The sequence below is a fragment of the Empidonax traillii genome, unplaced genomic scaffold (genome assembly GCF_003031625.1).
Source record: "Empidonax traillii isolate 1590-97213 ecotype Southwest subspecies unplaced genomic scaffold, ASM303162v1 scaffold42:size1813164, whole genome shotgun sequence".
In the NCBI taxonomy this organism is placed as follows: domain Eukaryota; kingdom Metazoa; phylum Chordata; class Aves; order Passeriformes; family Tyrannidae; genus Empidonax; species Empidonax traillii.
In genome coordinates this window covers 880900-902319 of record NW_020955235.1, presented here as the reverse complement: position 1 = coordinate 902319, position 21420 = coordinate 880900, and the positions used below count along the sequence as shown (strand labels likewise).

The 21420-nt window shown below is 37.9% G+C and overlaps 1 protein-coding gene across 2 annotated transcripts in view; it reads right to left on the bottom strand.

Moving 5' to 3' along the window:
- The window catches only part of OLA1 (Obg like ATPase 1), a 118967-nt gene extending 97564 nt beyond the window's left edge, over positions 1–21403 (bottom strand). Inside the window, exons 1-2 of one of the 2 annotated variants that reach the window (XM_027878481.1) lie at positions 21385–21403; positions 1389–1489 (exon numbers count right to left, since the gene is read on the bottom strand). In XM_027878481.1, the coding sequence (XP_027734282.1) occupies positions 1389–1489 (101 nt within the window). In that variant the 5' untranslated portion in view covers positions 21385–21403. Of the gene's footprint in view, positions 1–1388; positions 1490–1704; positions 1795–21384 lie in introns of those variants that run through there. The other variant, XM_027878480.1, reaches the window with a different exon arrangement.
- Between the last annotated feature and the right edge of the window lie 17 nt (positions 21404–21420).

The following is a 21420-nucleotide window of genomic DNA, read 5'->3' as shown; positions in this document are numbered from 1 at the left end:
TAATCCTGAGGTTCATCTGCCGGGGCCAAGCACGCTTGGACGGTGGTAGCGAGGTCCTCAGGACGTAGATGGATTGCCTTACAGGGCTAGCGAGCTCCATCTGCCCGGGGAGTGGCCCCGACCGGGAATCGAACCCGGGTCTCTGCAGTGACAGTGCAGTGTATTTTCCCCTGGACCACCGGGGGCTCCCGAAATTTCTGAACTAGTATTGCCATGACTCACCAGCTCTTTCCACAAGTGCATTGTTTCTTCAGATTTATTTACAAAGTGACAAAATTTCAGTATCTAAGCAATAAAAGTCAACAGTCAAAAGAAAAAAAACTGCACAGAAAGCAAACCATATGAGTTAATCAATTACAAGTAACTGTTTGAGCAAATGAAAATACAGTTCTACCTGACCAAACCTTTTTCATCCTTGTTAAATACCAATGGAAAAAGCCTACAAGTGCTCTATCAGGAAAAAGAGAGAACACTTTCCCTTAAACCAAGCAGCAGATTACTTTCTTAGCTGCCATTTATTACACCAGAAGAGAGCAATTCTTGAGTTATTGCTAAGAGAACTTTATCAACTAAGAGTTCTTTATCAACTCCCAAATCTTCTACCATAAATATTCAGGTAGTTGTGGGTTTTTACTTGGTTTTTTTTGTTGCACACAACTTCTCAGCCACTGGGAAGAAAAAAATCTGAGCACTGCCCTGCATAAGGTACAGCTGCTCAAAAGTCACTATCAATTTTCATTGAAAGTTACACCAAAACATAACCCCAAATGCTATTTATCCCCATTGACATGCTGTACAATGTTACTCCTGATTATTTCCTCCATGGAGTGCATCTTACCTACATCCTGAAAAATAAAATAAATGATACGAAAAGACAAGAAAGTCTCTGCCAAACCGTCATTTACACAACTTGTTTCATTACAAACTCTGAAGAAGTATCAAGAAGGGAAGTCCTCTTCAGTGCTAACGACGCTTATGAATAATTAATCCGTTCCTGTGCACATCATCCCCAAATATAAAAGGAACTTGTGGGCACGTGTTCCTATGTATTTGCATGAAAGCATACATTATATACACACAACAGTGGAAGCAAGGAAGTGCAAAGAACATAGTGTTTTATTAAAGTCAGCAATTGCCAAGACTTGTTCTTTCTTTGAATCCTTGACTATTACCTTGTCCAGACCTGTGCTTACCTGCCTCTCGCTACCTGTTTTACATGGCTCCACCTGTAAGCAGCTCCAGCTAAAGACGGAAGTCTATCAACGAGCCGTAAGGCTCGGACTGTGTCCCTCTGCTCGTATTCCCACACGCCCTCATCCAGAGACCGCGCCGGGTCGCTCTGCCCGGAGAGGGGCAAACCCGGGACCCCGCTGCCCGCCACCACCTACCCCACGTTGGGTAGCCCGACGATCCCGATCTTCAGGGACGTCCCGAACCGTCCGATGATCGGGTGCGACTTGACCGCGTCGCCTCCTTTCTTCGGGGGCATCTGAAAGCACAGAGCAAGGCACGCTGAGCTCCCCAAGACACCCCCGCGCACCCTCCCCGCCCTGTCCCGTCCCCTCCCGGCACGGCGGCCCAGCCGCGGCCTCCGCCTCCCGAAGGCCGTGCAGAGACGGCGGCGGCGCTGTGCCAGGCGGGGTGCGGCAGTGCGGGGGTCCCTGCTGCGGTGCCGGGCGGGGCGGGGCAGTCGGTCCCGCTCACCTCGGCCCGGCCCGTCCGGCCCCGCCGCGCAGCGAAGGCGCCCGCGGACCCTCGCACGCGGACACGCCGGCGGAAGGGGCGGGGCCGCGCGCGGCCATTGGCCGGGAGCGGCGCGAGGGGAAAGGTCGCGCGGGGGGCGGGGCCGAGGGAGCGATCGCGCCGCGCCCGCCCGGGCCCGTCACGGCTCCTCCTGCGGACACGGGAGCGTGGGGGCAGCCCTGGGGCACAGAGAGTAACGCTCTTGGCCGCAAACAGGCACAAATCGCAGAATCAGTGAGGTTGCAAAAGACTTCTGAGATCATCGAGTCCAACCTATGACCGAACACGACGTTGTCAAACAGACCATGGCACTCTGTGCCGTGTTCAGCCTTTCCTTAAACACCCCCAGGGACGGTGATTCCACCAGCTTGGGCAGCCCATTCCACTGTCTAATCATCCTTCCTGTGAAGAAATTCGTCCTAAGGTCCAACCTAAATCCTGAGGCAGCTGAAGGCTATATCCTCTTGTCACTAGTTGCCTGGGAGAAGAGACCGGCCCCCACCTGGCTACAACCTTCTTTCATGTACTTGTAAAGAGCTGTAAGGTCACCTCTGAGCCTCCTCTTCTCTAGATTAATGTCCCGGTCTTCTGTTTCCCAACCTAACCATCCTGCACCAGAGCAGGAAGCACTGGAAAGGTGAAATAGCCAGTGCCCAGAGAAGTGCCCTGGGCATCCATATGCTTTTGGAATTCAAAGGAGCGCTGGTGGTTGGGCCTGCCACTAGATTATTGTTCATGCTTTATCTAGATATTTATAAAGATGGTGAAGAAGAGACCATTGTACACACATTGGGATTTATTTATAACAATTTACATGGCAAATTAATAAAATTAAATCTAGAAATAAAAGAGATTTCATTAAGAAAAGATGAAACATTTAGAATCTATAAAAATTAATTTTGGAATGTTACAGAAGTGAGACCTAGACTCTTCAAAAAAACCTAGACATTTTCTTTAACTCAGACTCTGCCTCTCTGAACCATTAAAGACAGGCACCATCAAGTGTTGCCTGCTAAGAAAATTGAAGGAGAGAAGACAGTAAAAACTGTTCTTATAGCATGTCCTATTTTAAGACCATAAGATAAAATTCTCAAAACTTGAAAAACACCAGAGTGAAGGAGTCAAGGTGAGAGTATCATCAGATTATATATCATCTCTATCACAATAAAAGGAATATAATCTTGAGCATTTATTTAAATCCTTCTTTATTTCCTCCTTTTTTTTTTTTTTTAAGAAAGGACACTTTTACTAGCCCTAATTTGATATTATACATAAAAAATAGCTGTTACAACTTTTTGATTCAGCGACATAAGATTTTTGCAACAATGATGTTGAGGAAGAGAATGCTGTGTCTGTTAGCATATTATTAGTACTATTAGTACTGTGATAATCAGTAACAATCAGTTCTTGCTGGTGACATGCTTATGTAGTCTTTCTACTGTCTTAAGATCTATCACTACACATTTAAGAGGAGAAAAAAAGAATATCAACCATCTAAATCAGATTAATGTACACTTACTTAGCTTTTGAATAAAGTTAATATATTACTACACCAAACATCAAGAAATATTGGAATTAACAAAAATTATTTATAAATAAATTCAGAACAGCTCCTGCATCCTTCACATCTCTAAATTACAAACTTCAGTAAAAAAATTTAGTTTCCTTTTCAGGAATGGAATAAACACATCTTAGTTTTCCACCCTTCTGAAGTTCAAGACCCTTTTATCCATACTTGTCCTGAGAGTAAGGTTATGCAAGACAATTTCACAACAACAGTAAGGGATGTATTAGCTCTATTAATAAGACCACAAACTGTCCGAAAGACTATTTTTGGGGAGCTTTTCTGTTTATTAAATTTTTTCACCATTCTAACATTTTGTCAGTGTTGTCCAATCTAGGCATGATAGCTCTCAGAAGATAAACTTTTTTACTGTCTTCTTAAAATAAAAACATTTAACTCTGTTGAATATTTTTGTGTTACTGGAAAGTTGGTATTTATCTAGCAGCTGATCAAGTCTAACTTTTTTTGCCTACCAGTTCATAAGCACAGACACAAGCAGTTCAATACATTAAGAGAAGTGTGTGCGTGTGTGTGTGTGTGTATACACAGATAACAGAGCCTAAAATAGGTGTAATTCTGATTTTAGCTATTGGAGAAAACAGCTGAACTCTGGAAGAGAAAAGAAACTAAGATCCTGACTGCTTTTGTTGCTGTACTTCAGCGATACTACATATGGTACCAAAGTCAATGCTGGGAGTGCAACAATTTTCAAGTTCAAATAAAAGTTTTTAATTTATGCTCTTCATACAACATACTGTAATAATGCCCACCCCTCCTGCCCTCCCTCCACTCTCTATATCCAGTTTACTTTTAGCATGGCCACTTCACTAAATACAGATACAGGACTTCAAAGCATTTGATTCCTTCAGATAGAAATCGACTCTTGGCAACATAACACTTCATCTGACATGCTTTTGATTTTGACTTGCTTTTAAAGTCAAGGTTTGCCTTACTTGGCTGAATGTTTCTATCCAAATCTGTTGTAATGGTGAAAACCTCATTTTAAACTGGCATACATAGTTTAAACCATAATAACCTTGACCATATTACATTTAAAACGCATTTTAAAAGCTTAACGGGAAAAAAGAAAAACATCTAGAGAGCAATCATCTCAATGTCAACTCTCCAACACAGAAATACTTCATAAATACAGCTTATTTTACAGCTGGAACACGTGCAGAAGTCAAAGAGCCCTGGAGCAACTCTACCTGATTAAAAACAATGTTTAAGGGACAGTAATAAAACAAACACTTTGTTGTTTCTGCCACCAACATACTCTTTGCTTTTTTGCTGCCCAGAACATATATTTACAGCAGAGTCACTGTTAACTGCAAAAATAAGTGGTTTTGTAGAACTGAAAGAATAAAGACAGAGCCCCTGATCCTTGCTGTGACCAGGCAACGTTCAGTGCAACCCAGGGGGTGAGAAGAACAGAGCTGCTTTTGCACACCACCACTCTGAATTACCTGGATCTCTGCCACTTGGAGGGCACTGGATGACTCCCAGCAACAAATACGCTCGAGGCTAAAAAGAAACAGTGTTCAAGGGTAGGTCTAAACTAAATGGTGTTCATCGAGTTCTGTGAAGTTTAAAGGTAGTCATCACCCAGCTGAACTGTGCTCGAATACAATATTTTTAAACATTACATGTTTTTCCTTTAAATGTGGATTCAGACAGTTTTATAGAGAATTTAACCTTATTCCATTCTTTATACACTTAAATTTATACTTTGTATTTTATATTTAATCATTTTCACGCATTGGTATTCTGATAACTGTCCTTATTTTAAGACTGGTAACAGACTGTTAATGATGTTAATCCTGCCCCAAAATGGTCAGTATTGCTGTGGTGGCATAAAGCATCTCTCATCCCTTTCTGAAATATCCCAGTCTAGATGCATATAGTGCAGAACAGTCTGATCTGCCACATATTATTAATATTTCTAGATCATAAGTCTGGAAATATCAGCTGAATTTCATAACTTTAATGTGGACAATGTCACTAACAGTCACAATGCATACTGAGAAGTTCATAGTGAGAATAGTGAAAGAGATTAGCTCATGGGAAGAGAGAGAAAGCCAAGAAGAAAGATGTCCTATAGCAGGAGAAATAACCTGTGAATTAATGACATTTTAGTTCAAAAGTTACAGGTCTACTTTGAACATTTCAGTAGCTTAGCAAAATGGGAGTACCAATATAAAATAAAAATATTTTCATGATTAATACTAATAAAAACTGAGAAAAAAAAGACTTAAATTGGGACTAATCATGAGGTGAGCAATACTAGGCTTTTTCTAGGCTTCCAAGCAGTTAGGAGCATTCTAGCATGACCATTTCTTTTCTACCAACTAAACCATAAGATGTGAAAGAACTGTTAAAATAAATGGTAATAGTCTAAAAAAAAGGGCTTAGATTTGATTTTATTTAGTGCTGTGGACGATAGCACTTAATTGTGGATTAATCAGGATACTGGATAGTTGAACAACTAAGTATGGGAAAGGGACATAATTATTAAATACTCCTTGGACCTTGAAGGGTATTACTGAACATGGAAGAAGATTCTCTATTCTACAAATAGGGAGAGTTCTGTCTCTGAATTTGGGCTGTACCTGTACACTTTTAACAAAAACCAAGCCAAAAAGAACCCACCATAGCCCACCCTGCAAGAATGCTGACTAGGAATAAACCCACTGAAGGACTTATTCTTGAATATGTTTTCTACAATCTTAGGGCATGTTCAGCAGCCTGGGAGATACCTGCAAGAAAGAAACCTTAGGGAAAATAAACTTACCTTTCCATAATTCGCTCGATCCTCTACCACTTTGTGCAAGGTGCAAGTTTGAAGTTACAACACAGAAAGATAAAATAACAATATTTGGCATTTAGTCTAGATTATTGACTGGGTGCAGTTAAATGTCTGTGCAAGAATAGTAGACTCTTGTTAGCTTTCAAAGACATTTCATCTTTCTCTTCTAGGGCAAAAAATGTTTGTAACATTTTTAAGATAGATAGATACAATGACTTCATATATTGAACACAGTAGAAAAATGTATTGAGAGATCTGGATAATTGAACTCAAAAATGTCATCTCAGGACAAAGACCACAAACCTAATTCAGGGCCTAAGTCAGATTGAGCAGTTATATTCTAGCCTGATAAGATACATTCAATTTTGATGGAAGAACAAGATGAGTGACTTAATATACCACATAAGTAAAGTGGTAACTGTATGTTTTATATATTACATATTTGCAAAATGGCTGTAAAATGAAAACCAGGCAGCAATTCTGGAAGTGTTTTAAATTTTATCTATATTGTGTTTATTTTACTTTATAACTTCAGGTTGTAACGTATTTTATAACATGAAGAGTTCAGATAAAACTCATTAATAATATTCATCTACATTTCTAGCAGTTGAGAAAAATCGTTACTTGCAAAATTAGCGAAGAATTCTTTACACTCTGGAAAATCTACAACCTTTACCAGGTCATCCAAAGTTCTCACAAAAATTGCAGGTATGGCTGGATGTGGAGCCCAGTGCATTGCACAGAAAGAGGCTGTGACATGTTCTTCTGGGGTTATTCATTAAAGCCCCAAAGCGCATCACACCCGTGCATGGAGAAAGGTGGTAACAGGGACACAGACTGTACCTTCAAGACAGCACTGCATATGAAAATTTCAAGAGTTTACAACAGCAATCAACTAATTTTGCCTCATGAAGGTATGTTATTCAGGATGAACAGATGGGCGTATACCGCAGTCCAATTCAGAAACACTGTGGTAGCACCACACCCCTAGAGAAGGCAGGATGACAGTTTCTGTTCTACGTTAGGATTACAGTGACCTCTGTAAATACAACGGAGATTTATTTTGTAGAAGGCTTCAGTTTACACATAAATACTACCAGCATACTGCATTCTTGTGGTTATAATAAGAATCCAATCACTTCCTCCTTGTACTTCAGCTACTATATTATAAAAATCCAATAAAAAAATCAATTTAAAACTTGGATCACATATACATTATTTTTCTTTAATTTCATTGTAGCGTTCTTATTTATCAGAAAAAGCCACAATGCAATTATGCCTTACTTGTGCGTTCAGGAGAGGACCTCTTAGCTACCTTGTAACTTTGTAATTCTCTATTCACAAGAGCTTAGAAGCTCAGCAAAGCCTCACTCAACACCAATGTTTTCCCCATAATTTACTTGCAAAGTTGTTCATAAAACTTTCTATTCTCAGCTGTGTGGTACTCTCATCTGTAAATGTGGGATTTGACATGTTGTAACTTGGGAAACAACTTGTATATGAGCACTGTTGGTGGTGCCAGCATCAACCAAGAGCCCACAGCACTTGCAGAGACCCTGGCAGTCATCTACAGGTACCTCGTCACAGTTGTTGCCAGATGCAAGACAACTGTTCAGGTACCAGTGCAGCTGGCACAAACCTATGTTTAGCGGTCAGCTTCCCATTGTATTCCATGCCCTGTTTTCCTAAAGGAGAATTGCATTCCTGTCAGTAACAGGAAGAGATCACTGCCCTGCCCTGCTTGTTGCCGGGCTGGAGGATGCACACAGCAGGACAGAACTGTGCACGCTCTGCAGAGGAATTATGGAAGGACAATTAAATCCTAATACCAAACACTGAGAAGTTACTTATCAAGTGGTAAAGATTACCATGACGATGTTAAGAAGTAAAACACGATCACAGAAATTCTGTTGTCTCATAACTCAAGTATTTTGGTGGGTACAACCAAAGTTTGACTTAACAGCATAAATGCTTGGACACAGACTTCACTAACAAGGATTTCAAAACCCAAATAAATTCTGCAGAGGGATTTTCAGCCAGAGTTTAAATACTGGTTGCCACTATGTAAAATTCCTGTCCCGCTGGATAAAACACAAGAGCCTGGCCTATTGCAAATAAGTATTTTTCTGCCAAATCTAATCTACATCTTTTTATACACTAATGCCAATATTTTATATCCCAGTCTCCCTTTTAAACCAATGCTTTGACTTACGAAGTATTTTTATTCCTCTCAATAGCTTTCCTTAGATCCTCACATCTTTACTACAATGTAGAAGAAAGGTTAGTGCATTTGCAGCAAGTGCATTGAGAACCCTGAAGTGAGAAGAACTACTGCTGACCAGCTGGGGGAAGGCACTGAAATAACATCAGTGACCTGCTAAAGACATGTAGCCACTCTCATGTCAGATGAAAAAACCTTAAATAGTTTAATTTTTTACATAAGTCAGACAGATTGATTGTATCTCTTTCTTGTGACACTGAAATTTTGCCTGTCACAACGAACTTTCATAGGGAAGAGCAATCCTTATTGGAAAAGGTACTCACTCGTTCTGCTTTCTCAGTAAGGAAGGTCTTAGGACATTTGCCATGCCAGTTACAAATTCCTGAAAGCCTGACAAAATCATCTGAGAAATTACATATTTGTGCTGGTCTTTTTTAGAAGTCAGGTTCTTAAAGTGTGACACCTTGTTTCTAACCACAGGCTATCTGACAAGAAGTGAATACAGTTGTCAGATGGTGGGCATTGGACATGAAAAAATACTCTTCTCCTCTTATTTTCTTGAGTATCTCATCTATGAACCATCCTTTTATAATACATGTGCGTGGTGATAAATATTAAAGAAAAACTATAGACATATTAATTATGTTGTGATTGTTTATCTTTTTTTTCCATAATAGCATCTTTTGTGTATTCTGATCATTTTTGGGAAGGTCTTATCATCTAATCTCCAATCTATTTAAAAGAAAATGCTTTGTGTGCCATTTTATACTCATCATCGTTTGGAGTTCTATTTCAGCTTCATTAATATTGATGGAACTTGTCTCTGCCCTCTTTCTCAGCAGATTCTTTGAAATTAATCTTCAGCATTTACTGTGATTTGTTCCTGTTTTCTGCTTCATCCCTGAGTCCAGCTCTTCTCTAGTTAATTTTGTTTACTTTATTTTTATCCACTTGCTATGACCGTTCTACTACTTGTGCCACTGTGGTGTGTCAGTTCTTTATGGGATCCCTGTTTCATCTCTGCCTTTCATTGTGATTTTCCATCATTATGGGCCTCTTGAATAAAAATGTAGCACTTGTTTCTGGCAAAGTCCATGTTCCTTTTCTTTCTATGTGATTTTCCATCATTACTGTTCTTAAATTTCTTGAATAATGATACACACCATGAACAAATGGATGAAGCAGTAATGGCTTCATCAGTGTTTTCTAAAATATACCTACAGCTTTTAGAGCATGCAGTTCTACAGCAGAGTCTGTGGCATGTTTGTAAAAGCTTGATTTTTAAAGTGTATTTTGAAGGCTATTGATGACTATGCTGCTCTGCATTAATAATTCGCTTTCTTTCTAACATTATCTACTTCTCAATAGCAGCCTCAAAAAGATATTGAAGTTGAGGAATAAGTATTAGCACTGCACATCTTTGTATAAAATAGTGAAAACATAATCACTTTGTGATGTTTACAGCAATACCACTGTTATGGAACTAACTAACTTGTTAGGCCTTTTACATGCAGGATGTATGAATAGATTTCAGAATCCTTATTAAAACAACTCAACATTTTAATTTGAAGCAGCATATCATAATAAACAAGTAATCAGAATAAATGTTTTAAAAATCTATCTGCAAAAACGTGATAAATGAAAAGTTGTAGTTCAGTACTAATTAGTTACATTTGAGTTATGTCAAATACATGATGGAAACCAAAAGCGTAGAAACATTTAAAGTTAAAATCTCAAGGAATAACATCAGTTCATCAGTTTGAACAATGGAAATCTTTAATATGCCATAATATAAGTTGGGGGGAAAATAAGGATCAAAATATGATTAAATATTTCCTACCTCATTTGATAGTAGTGGCACAGTAACTTAGCCCACAAAGTGCTTCAGTGGTTGTAAAGGGGGAAAAAAGTTAATTAAAAAATACTAACTAAGTATGTCAATGACTTCAGCATTAACCTTTTTTTTTTTAACATACTCTGTTAAATTATATTAATTATTGTTTCATTCTGAAGGACAGATAGAAAGCCTAAAGGTCCTAAAGATCCAGAGTGGATTGCATAAGTAAACACTTTCAAAAGACATTTATAATGATATTTACAATTGGCTACAGTTTTTCCCATCAAAATAAATGGGTCTTGGGGTTTTAATTAGAGAAAACCTTGTTCATTTGTGTCCTGTTTTTTTCCATTTGAATCCCAAGTATCCAAATTCCTTGAAGTTCTCTAAGGATGTGAAATGTGAAATGTGCCAGTTAGTGGCTCCAGCTCACTGCCCAGGGGCTGGAGACACTGCCCCCTTCACACCAGGGCAGCTGGTGTGCAGGTGAAACACCCACAAAATTCCAATCACGCACACAGCGTGGCAGCAAGGCCAGTGGGAACAGCTTCCCCACAATACCTGAGCAAAAAGAGGAAAGCAGGTTTGGCAATGGTAACCAGGATTAGCCAGAAGCCAATTAATTGCTAGAAAGGTCAATAGTGACAAAACATGTCTGTGGTCAAGCTAGGTAGCCAAGTAAAAACAGACTGGATCGCGTGATTGTCGACAAAGGTCACAGAACTAGGGCAGGCACACCTACAACCTCACACCTGAGCGTAAACGTAGCTCTCAAGCACAGAAAACAAGCTCCCAGCGAGACTCTCTCTCACAGGTCTATTCAAAGCATTTGATCCCAGGTGACTGTCCTGCCCTGAGCACAGTCAGCCAAGGGCAACTGGGAAAAGGGTGTCAGGCTTTTACACTTCACTCGGGGTCCTGACCCAAGCAGCTTTCAGTAATTGATGCTCCTTACCTTGGTGCCTTGATTTAGCCTGAAACATACAGCTGAGAACGCTTTTATATCCCATTCAGTTTATCTTCCAAAGAATCAATGACTGTTTAATAATGTTTTTATTAATGATTTCTTCTTACTACACTCCCTTACAGTGTGAGCTTGGTGCCTCAGTTACAGCTATTTTAGCTGCACTGCTGGTTCAGTGAAAAGCCTTGGGAAGTTCGCTAATTTATGATTTGTATCTGCCAAATGATGATCCCACTCCAATTTTCTTCCCTCACAGTGTTTTGTAGATTGGAATGCAGAGGTAGGCGGCCAAGTTTGCACAACTGTGTTATGTTAGTTAAGTAACAATGAAGTGTCACTATTTTTGGCTAATGGTACAGTGCAACTGGTGTATGACCTGACAAACACATCTGAAACATTAACAGACTCTGGAAAAGAAATCTCCAGTCAGTTACAGGGCTGTGTCCAGCCATTCTAATCAGAAGATGAGACTGGTTTGCAGCACAAAGTGGGAGACGACTTAATAGAATCAGTCACAGTTTTAGTGAGACCTCTGCTTCAACAATCAATTTATGTCAATAAATATCCAGTTTTTTAAAGTAGATGGTTGAGAACAATATTACTATTTTTTTATCTTCTTTATTTCTCTTTAAAAAGGTATTTCATTTATTTCTCTATAAAATTGTATTTTATTTTATCTGGGATAAATTATGAAGTCATTTCTCAAATGCAAGTTTCAGTCCATCATTAAATAATAACCTAAATGATTGCTCCTCTTTTCTTAACTCTTAGATTGGAAACATACCTGCACATTCTGAATCTGCAAGTTCCAGTCCTAATCATTCTTTGTTTCAGAGCAGTACTGGCAAAAGTAGCATATGGCTACTGTCTCTACCAACCTTAATATATATTACAGAAAAAAAGAGTTATAAAAGGTTTTAATGTATCCAAGTTGTTTTCCCTAATTCAGCAGTCTCATGATGTTCTTAATTTTGTTATACAGAGAGCCAGGCTGTCTTGTTTTCAAACCAAAACAATAATTAAAATACACAGAAAAAAAATATTCACAGTATAAAAAATAGCAGTTAGAAATGAAGAAAATATTTGTTAGAACACATATTGGAGCTCATATGTTCATTGCTTGTTTCAATGGATAAAAATCCAGATGACTTCACATCAAGATAAAGTTAACCATTTTCACAGCAATTGTCTGTGATACTTTTCAGGTTCGCTAATCTTTTCTGCATGACCCGAGCAGAAACATGGGCTACTTTTTATAATTAAAGGTATCCAACAATCAAGGAAGATTCAGAGTCATTGAAAGTCCACCCAACACAAGCCTCAATACGCTTACCAGCTCACATTTCCTTGTAGGAAACCAGTAATGATATTCTGCCTATACCTTCTGCATATTTTTTAGTTGTTCACATGTGGCAACACAGGAAATATCCTATCAGTTCACTTTCAATCTCACGGGTCATATATTCAGGAGAATTAGCAACAGCAGCAACAACATTTGCAAACTCATGTTATCTGCAAGGCAGGGTAAGAACTCCTATTGATTCAGGCCAAAGGTGATCTCAAGTCTCTCCTGTTATTTCTTCAGTTATTTCTGGGGCTCTTTTTGTTCAGTACTTGGTGCATCAATGAAATTAGATGAGACTGAAATACCATTTGCCTCAGGATTCTCTTGAGCTTAAGATTCCCACTTCTCTGGAGAGGGGTACTGCAAAGCACAAAATGCCTAAGAACAGCGTTCAGTCAGGAAAGAGATGATGGTCACTAGTGCCAGTATTCACTTCACTGCTGCAATAATTTGAGGGGGTAGATGACCTCCACAGCATTGAAGCTGAAGTTACGTCTACTGTCAGATCAACAACTGTGCTAGCCACAAAATATCTTTAATAGCCAGATTTAGTAAAGCACTTATTAAAAAGAACACATTGTCTGTACAGCTCATGCACAAATCCCAGCCACCTCCCCAGTCTGTACCTGGAAGTATGAACAGAGTAGCCATAATGCAGCATCCACCTCCCAAAGCCAGGAGAGAAATAAGGCAATTAAAAGCGTGAACCGGCCGCTTATCTAGCCTTGTTACACTTAGCACCTGCTTGAATGCCTTCTGCCCAGCTGAGCAACATCAAGCTGTCTTAGAAACACCCAAGCAGGGGCTTTTGGAGAACAGATAGAGCTCAGGAGGTGTCTGGCCTAGAAAAGAAAATCTAGAAGTCTTATCTTGTGTTTCAGGAAACTACAAAGTTAGTGAAAACTATTAATTGCACAAGTGATGTTCTGTGGATTAACTCAGTTTCTCAGAAAATTTCCCCAGATTCCTTTAGAAATAATCCAAAGGTCCTAGCAGCCTGTGAATTGCAAGCACTGCCTGGGAGATGCTACGTACAAGAGTATGTCATCAACAAATGCAATCATTATATTTACAAAATAAATTATTTTCTGCTTGGATTTTCTTCTTACTTCAGAGGTCAATTTCATATCAATATTATGTCCTACACAACATAGTATTATACGCAATGCACTGAGATAGTTTATAAAATAATTTTAAAAGTAGTTTTTCTTCTTTTATCTTTTTCCCTTAAGGTCAAATAAATATATATGCAGTCAATGTAAACCCATCGTAGAACTCAAAAATCGCCCAAAGTTGTGACTTCAATTTGAAAATAATAAGAACAAGCAGCATTTTGAAGGAGGGAAGAAAGATAAACTGATTACTTAATTTTTGATTTTTTGCATCTTTAAGAAGAGCTGACAACTCCTCTTCAAAAATATCAGCCTTCAATGAACTTATAAATATGCCTGGCTGCAGGTACAAGAGGGATGCAGAAGCTGCAGGATACCAAAGCCACTCCCATAACATTTACGTGAGGGTGTACATCAAACCGGGAGATTTATAGTAATCCCCTGCTATTAGACACACTTTTCTTGAAAGTGTGAGTTCCCCTATTAGCTGCTCAGCAGGGGACTCCATTTACCCTGCAAGTGGTCTGAGGCATGCAAAATGTTTAAATTTTGAGAGAACCACAAACAGCAATGTTTCCAGAGTACAAAACATGACCTATTTTTTTAATTGCTCATAAAACAAGACACCCCCAAAGTGACATGGATACAAATAGCTTAACTTTAACCTGCCTAGAGCAGCTCTGTAACTCACACACCGTGAGGATTTGGTTGTGAAGCCTCCTCAGTTACATCAACGATCAGTCAGGTGAAAAAACTGATGCTGCAGTATCTCACAAACTAGCCTTTATGAAAAGATGAAACTATAACAACAACAAGGCCACCTCAGATTTGACAAAGAGCTCACTAGGAAAAAGCATTTTGTCAGCAACTGTGGTTTCAAATTTCTGGAACTTCTGGAGACTGCAAGAGTTAAGCCCTTTGAAAATACCTGAAATTTTAATATTTTGAGATCTTTCCTTCTTTCCCCCTTTTCCAGTATGTACCTTTCAGCATTATTGACTGAAGAAATATCAGCCTACTTAGCTTTGGAATTTGAAATTGCAGTAGACTGAAAGCTGTGGTAGGTATGTGCATCTACAGATTGGAAATTCACACTGGGAAACCACATGGAAAAAAAAATCTCCTGATTTAAAAAACCCTAAATACTTTTTCTTGGGGATACAGACTAAAATGTGTTTATGCCTTAAGAAGCTTGAGAGACTTTTGTTTAGCTGAGAATAAAGATGATAATCTACAGTCTCAATACCCTAAATCACAAAAATTTCTCAGATTCCTGCTTATAAAAATGTTCTTTTAAAATCTTTATTAAATTATCTCTGTGATGGGGTGAATGAACACTAAAGAAGAAGTTCTATAATTGATTCTGAAGCTAGATTACAGTCATTAGATAGTAATTTGGTTAGGTGTCAAGACATTTGATTATAAGGCTTTTATTCATTATTTGCATTTTGGTTTTGTAGCATTTACCTTCAACTCCTTTGAAATAGATTAAATGGCAACTATTTTTAATGTTAATTCCAACAACTGCAAAATAATCCTTCAGATTTACTAGTACCAATCCACCATTAAACAATTTGCAAATGCAGGCTACATACAATTAGTAGGGTTTGCTGAATGAGCTCTTTTCTCATTTTTAACATTTTTAAGATTCATGTCTACTTTGATGTGAAGACAGAATAACTTTACTTTCAATGTCCATTTTAGACAGTGCACTGCTGAAAGCATATTCACACTGCAGCCACATCCCATCACTAACAGCGAACTGGACATAAAAGTATTTTCTTCAAACTGATAGATGAAACTGCTCAGAAAGGCAGGTTATGAATCTTTTCAATTGTACACCACTCTGTGGCTACATACTACTTTCAACCATTATAAACAACCAAAAAACAATGTTGACACATCACTTCCTGACAGTGTAATGTCCGGACAGTTATAGCACTGCATTGGCATGTTAAATGGCAACGTACATATTCACATGTTAATGTATTCACATCAAGTAGTTCATTAGTTTTCATTTTGCTTCTGTCATTAATTTTTTTTTTTTTTTAAATCAATGGGTTTGGCTTTTTTTTTTTTTTTGCTCTTTGGCTTATCCCAAAATAGAAATGAAAGTTACAAGTTTTTTCTGCTTTGGAATTTTAAAGATATATATGCAAATGAGGTATAGATGTATTATGCTAGAGTTGGGTATGTCTTTTCTCATTTTCACTTAATAAAATAAATACTTGTATGCAAACATCAGATCTCACCCCAGAGCTAAAATATACAGCTAATATATAATTACTATGGGATCAGATGTGATCCTACTCTAGAAGTAATTAGAGTATAAATGAGGTGGGATTTTTAAATGAACCCTTCACTGTAGGCCAGTACAATGTCTCTTAATGTTAGTTCAAGTCCTGTCATTGGAAAGACTCCAAATACAGTATTTTGCTTCCTTAGACAGAGTAAAACTTCTTTTGGCAGAGCAGTCTTTCACAAGCAAAGTTTCAACGTTTGAGAAGACTGTGAAACTATATATGGGTTTAACTACAGTCAAAGCTTCTGAGGCCCTATGAGTGATTTGAGTGTGAGCATTGCTCTTCAAGACAGTTACACTTAACGAGCTTCCCTGAGTTACCTTAGTATTATTCATATATTACTGCATTAATAAAATTGGCTAATATCCCCAAACCGTTCTCTGCTGAGAAGTCAATGTTAACCCAATCCGGGGTTCTGCACAGTCATACATAACGCGGACATTTGAAGAACAAAGCAATAGCAACCCCAGCTCCCTATGCTGCTGAAGAAGCATCCTTTTCAACCACGAATTTAGTGGAAAAGTTTTGGCGCAAGTAGAGACAACAGTTAAATATATTCCTAAACAACAGCTTAATTGGCTTTGTATAACTATTGCCCTCCTGCTCAGATATTGGTATGCCCCCATTGCTATTCTCCTAACCATGTGGAACACATACTCTGCTGCCACATGTTAGATCTCAAACTTTATATTATTTAAATACCATGGCACTGTGTGTTATTAATCAAAATCTCAATATTTTGGAGCTGTTTGTTAAACAATTTTCTAGCATCAAAACCTTACAAAATCACAATCTGAGACACTCAGCTGCCTTGAAGCTCTCTTCAGAGAACACTTCAAAGAGGAAGTTTTTTGTAGAGGTCACTTAACTATATTCAACCCTATAAATGCAATGAAACATTTTTTGTTTTAAAAATTGGAAAGAAAAAATGTTATGTAATTGTTTTAAATTGTTGGACTATTTAAAAAGTCATGTTAAAATAGTTACGTTCCATGATGAGACTTGTCTTATAACTTCTGACATGCATAAGCTATAAAGCATGCCTATTATTAATTTCAGGAATAGTTTTGGATACCTACAGTGAATTAAACTGTCACAGTTGATGTAATTATTAAGCAAGATTATAGACCATGCTCAGAAGTTCAAATAGTGCCCATTTCAAAAGTCCCCTCAGTAGTTATAAGTCCAAGAGCAACCTACCATGACTGGTCACACTCCCGCAGCAGGGTATGAAAGCTCTTTTGTTTAAAGCTTGTTTTCTCAATCCTATTTACAGCAGAGTGGTGTAAATGCAAGAGATTTGTTATTAAATTTAATGCATCTCATTAACACTTTTTACACGCACATATAACTAATACGGAGCATAAAAGTGGAACATGTAGTACTTGTCACTCCATTTCAAAACTTCAGATTTGTTGCCTGAATTAAATGATCTCAGGCTGAGTGACTTCACTGCAGCAAACAAAATCTAGTGGACAGTGTGTGGATGAATAATCTTAACATTATCAATCAAACTGCAGGTATCTGTAGTACCACTTTCACCTTTTTATATCAAATGATGTGTGATCAAGGAGTGTTACATAAACCCCGACACAGCTCTTTTGTTAAACCAGAAACTCCAACAGACAGACTAATGCTGGACCCACTCAATTCTTAAAAGTGGAATTAACATTCTTAAAAGAGGAAATACAACAATGTATGTATGCTTTCAAATACACTGTAATGTGGGGGAAATCAATTCACTTGGAGAAATATTTTCAGCTACACACTGGAAAAAAGATCTGAACTATGCGGGAAAAAATCACTATTTTGAATTTTAAGTAGAGCAAACAGGGTTTGCAATGCTGTTTGCAACACTGCTGTTTTCATGTTCACTGAAATGTTTGATACCTTCACAAACTAAATAGAAGATTTGATCTTAGGGCAGTAGTCTCACTGAAGCCTTCTGACCAGATAACCACTTCATTTTACAATGTCATTTATATTGTACAAATGTGGAATATTCTGTCTGGAATTAATTTAAACTAGTATTGTGAATGTAAATTTATGCAAAAGAGTATAGAAATTAAAGTACACTGTTTAGCAACGCTTCTTACCTTTAAAGATTTTTAAATATTCTTTTTAGCTGGCATGAAGAAAACATGGGCACACATATGCCCACATATGGATGTATGCAGTTACACACCTCCCCTAGAAACGCTGCATGCCATATGGGCTGGCTGGCTGCTAGTCATTTCAATTCAGGTAATCAACACAGAAATAACATTTTCTTCTTCTCTGAGAAATTTTATGTAATATGCAAGTATTTCATAAACCTTCCCTTATTTTGCACCAAGTGCTTAAAAAAAATCAAACAACTTACACTAAAACATGGTCCTAGCTGATTATAAAATTATAAAACCTGATTATAAAATAAGCCTTGCAAAAATAAATAGTTCTGTCTCTGTTTCCAGAGAAAAGATGGTAGTAGCAGACAAATTATTAAATATAATAATCTGGACATACTTGCCACATTCCAGTGTGTGGAAGGCCTGGAAAAGTGGTATTTCTTATCGTGCAAATTACTTGAATCCAAAGTAAAATTGCCAGTGTTTCTGGGGCAGCATCAATGTTTAAAGTGTTTTCTTTCACTTTTTCCAATTTTTTTACAGTAATTTGTGATAAACCACTCACATCTACAGCACTTACCTTAAGAGTTTAGTAATATATGTGCTAAAATACTGACCTTTTAAAAGATTTATACCTCTTTTCTCCCTCCTTCTCCTTTTCTTTTTTTCTTTTTGTTCTTATTGTATCTATGTCTCCCAGGTCTGTCTCTTGGTGCTTGGTACATTTGTCACTATGTTAAAGGAGAATTTTTACAGTTCAATCTGAGATAGTTTCTCCAGGGTGGGTCACATTCTGTTGACAGTTATCATGTGCCTTGTCTCCTAGCAAATGATCAGTTTGGAATCTCATCCTGACTGATATTTGCTCTTTAGGGATGGATAAAAAACCACAATGTGTTCTATAAAGCTCAAATTTGCCTTATCAAACAAAACATCTGCTAGATTTGTGAGTGACTTGTGACAGCAGGAGACATCAGCACTGGCCTCCTCAACAGAAGACATTGCTATTAATGGAAGCTATTATGGAAGAATTCTGGCAAGAATTTTTTTTTCCAAACAGCTAAAACAAAAAATAAAGAAAAAATATGTTATGTTGTTATGGTAACAGCTATTTGAAAATACTGTAACAAAAGGCAATCTAATATCAAACTACCAAGCTGTTAGTTTGACTATTTGGTTTTCTTTTTAAGCAGTTTATTTACAGAGATCCCCTCCCTCTTCCTTATGCAGTCACAAGTGTGAGTGTGCATGCTTAGGTAAGACACCATCTGCAAATAATTGGTGTTTGTAACATTTCTTGGAGCTTCAAAATTCCAGATACTGCAGATTTTTGCACATCACTAGAACGTCCACTTTTATATAGGCTAAGTCCCTTCCTCACAGGGCAATAAAACATCTTTTGTGGCATTTCCAGTATGCACTTCTGGCACAAAGAGGTATTCCTGTGCTCCTGAAGCTTCATGGAATGTGGGGAGTCAATTTGTGGGTACCACAGCTGCTCCGTGGAAAAATGCCATGTCACATCTCGGTGGTCTGGAAATCAGCACCCTCCCAACTGCTGGGAAAACAAGGTTCCCAAACAGTCTGAGGAGTTAAAGCTGCATGCAACATAACTTTCCAAAGCCTGCAATTGTATTTTGTACATTACACCTTTTTCAAAAATTTTCTCTGAATAATTACAAGTTTCTAGTGCACTAACTTCTCAATCTCACTTAGAATAAGAGCATGTAGTCCTCACTCAGAGAAAGCTTCTTTTGAAGTTACTGCATAAGAGCTTAGGTAATGACTGAAAGGTCTGGCCACTCGATCTTACGTATCACATGTACAGTGACAATACCAAAGAGCTGGAGGACACCACCAGCTCTTCCTCTTAGACCTGTGCTTTCACTCATGATGTTTACAAAAAAATGAGACAAACAACATACATTTTTGTGGTATTTGTCTCAGGCTGAACAAACCTTGGAGCTTTGCTAAATTTCCTCCAAAATGCATAATGGAGGATCGAGTTACACTGTGTTAAGTACTGCACAGGAATTATGAACATCCAATTTCTTAATATGGAGATGAGATTTTAGAAATGTGGAACCTGCATTTTGTTTCACTGCTTTCAATCCCCCTGAGGTGTTTAACGGTCTGCCCTTTTCATCCATTCATCCAATTTCAATTAAAGAACTCACATGGTTTATCTATAAAGATTACAAATGCAGGGGTGGGGTGGTAAAAATTTGGGCTTTTAGTTGTTTTGCTGTAACTGGAATTTTGCAGTCAGGTTGTTTTCCAAGAAGACAAAGACCTTTAGTGTCAATATTAAAATTTAGCCGTGTTCATGTGCAGTAAAAGCCATGAGAAATATCAGATAACAAAAATCCGCTACAGCTTATTTTGCATCATTTTGCAAAAGAGAAAGTGAGTTATCTGTTCTCAGTGACAATCCAAATTCAGCAACAATGTGCTGTATAGGTCCTGCTGACACACATCTGCATATATGGGAATGCATTCAGAAACTCAATTCAAGTGGTGGTATTTTCTAAACACCCCCTCAAAATCCCTTGAGCATTTCAGACATTCCACTTAAAGTGATTCTTTAATGTGGGATCTACTTACCGCATTTGTTTTACATTAGAAAATGCTGTTGAGGTTGTTTACACATGGAAAAGTCAGTGGAGAGAGATTTCTGTAACTGTTCAGAAAGAAAGATTGCAATGTTACTGTAACAAGGACAATTACGGACAGACACAGGTAATAGCTGTTTAGAAAATGTGAGAAGCATTATTGAGGATAATAGACATTACTTTCTTAGCACAAATTTCATTTTCCGTTGGTGGTGTCCACCTAGATTGCTCAAGACAGCTGTAGTCTTTTCATTTATATTAAGGTAACAAAAAGTTGACTGCTGAGTTGTCCCAGGTGGAGTTCATCTGTACAAAGCCCTGAAACTGTGAGGGAATACCTAAAATGTCAGATATGTCTAGTATCTAGTGCTGCTGCAAATTATCACCTCTTCCAGGTCACAAAGGCCAAAATAATTTCCAGCTCTATTTTTCTAAAAGCCATTTTCATTTAATCTGTCCTTTACAAATGGTAAATTTAATGAGAACTTCAGGAATAATTCAAACTAAAATTAAGAAAAAATACCTTGATATATACATAGGCAATTCAGATATATTTTAGTAAGCAACAACCTGGCCACTATTAAAATAGTTCTCAAGTACTATTGAAATAATAAGTATGCTCGCAAAGGAAACCTGCTTGCTTTTAAAGTGACTGTATGCATTATTCCAGCTTCTTCTGATAATAGCACCTTTAATACCAAGGCTAAGACGCAATCAATCTTTTTTGTTGGAAGAAGGTGTTATATTGTACCCGTATGCTTACACTCACCTAGGACTTTCAATCCACTAAATTAATCCAGCCTGA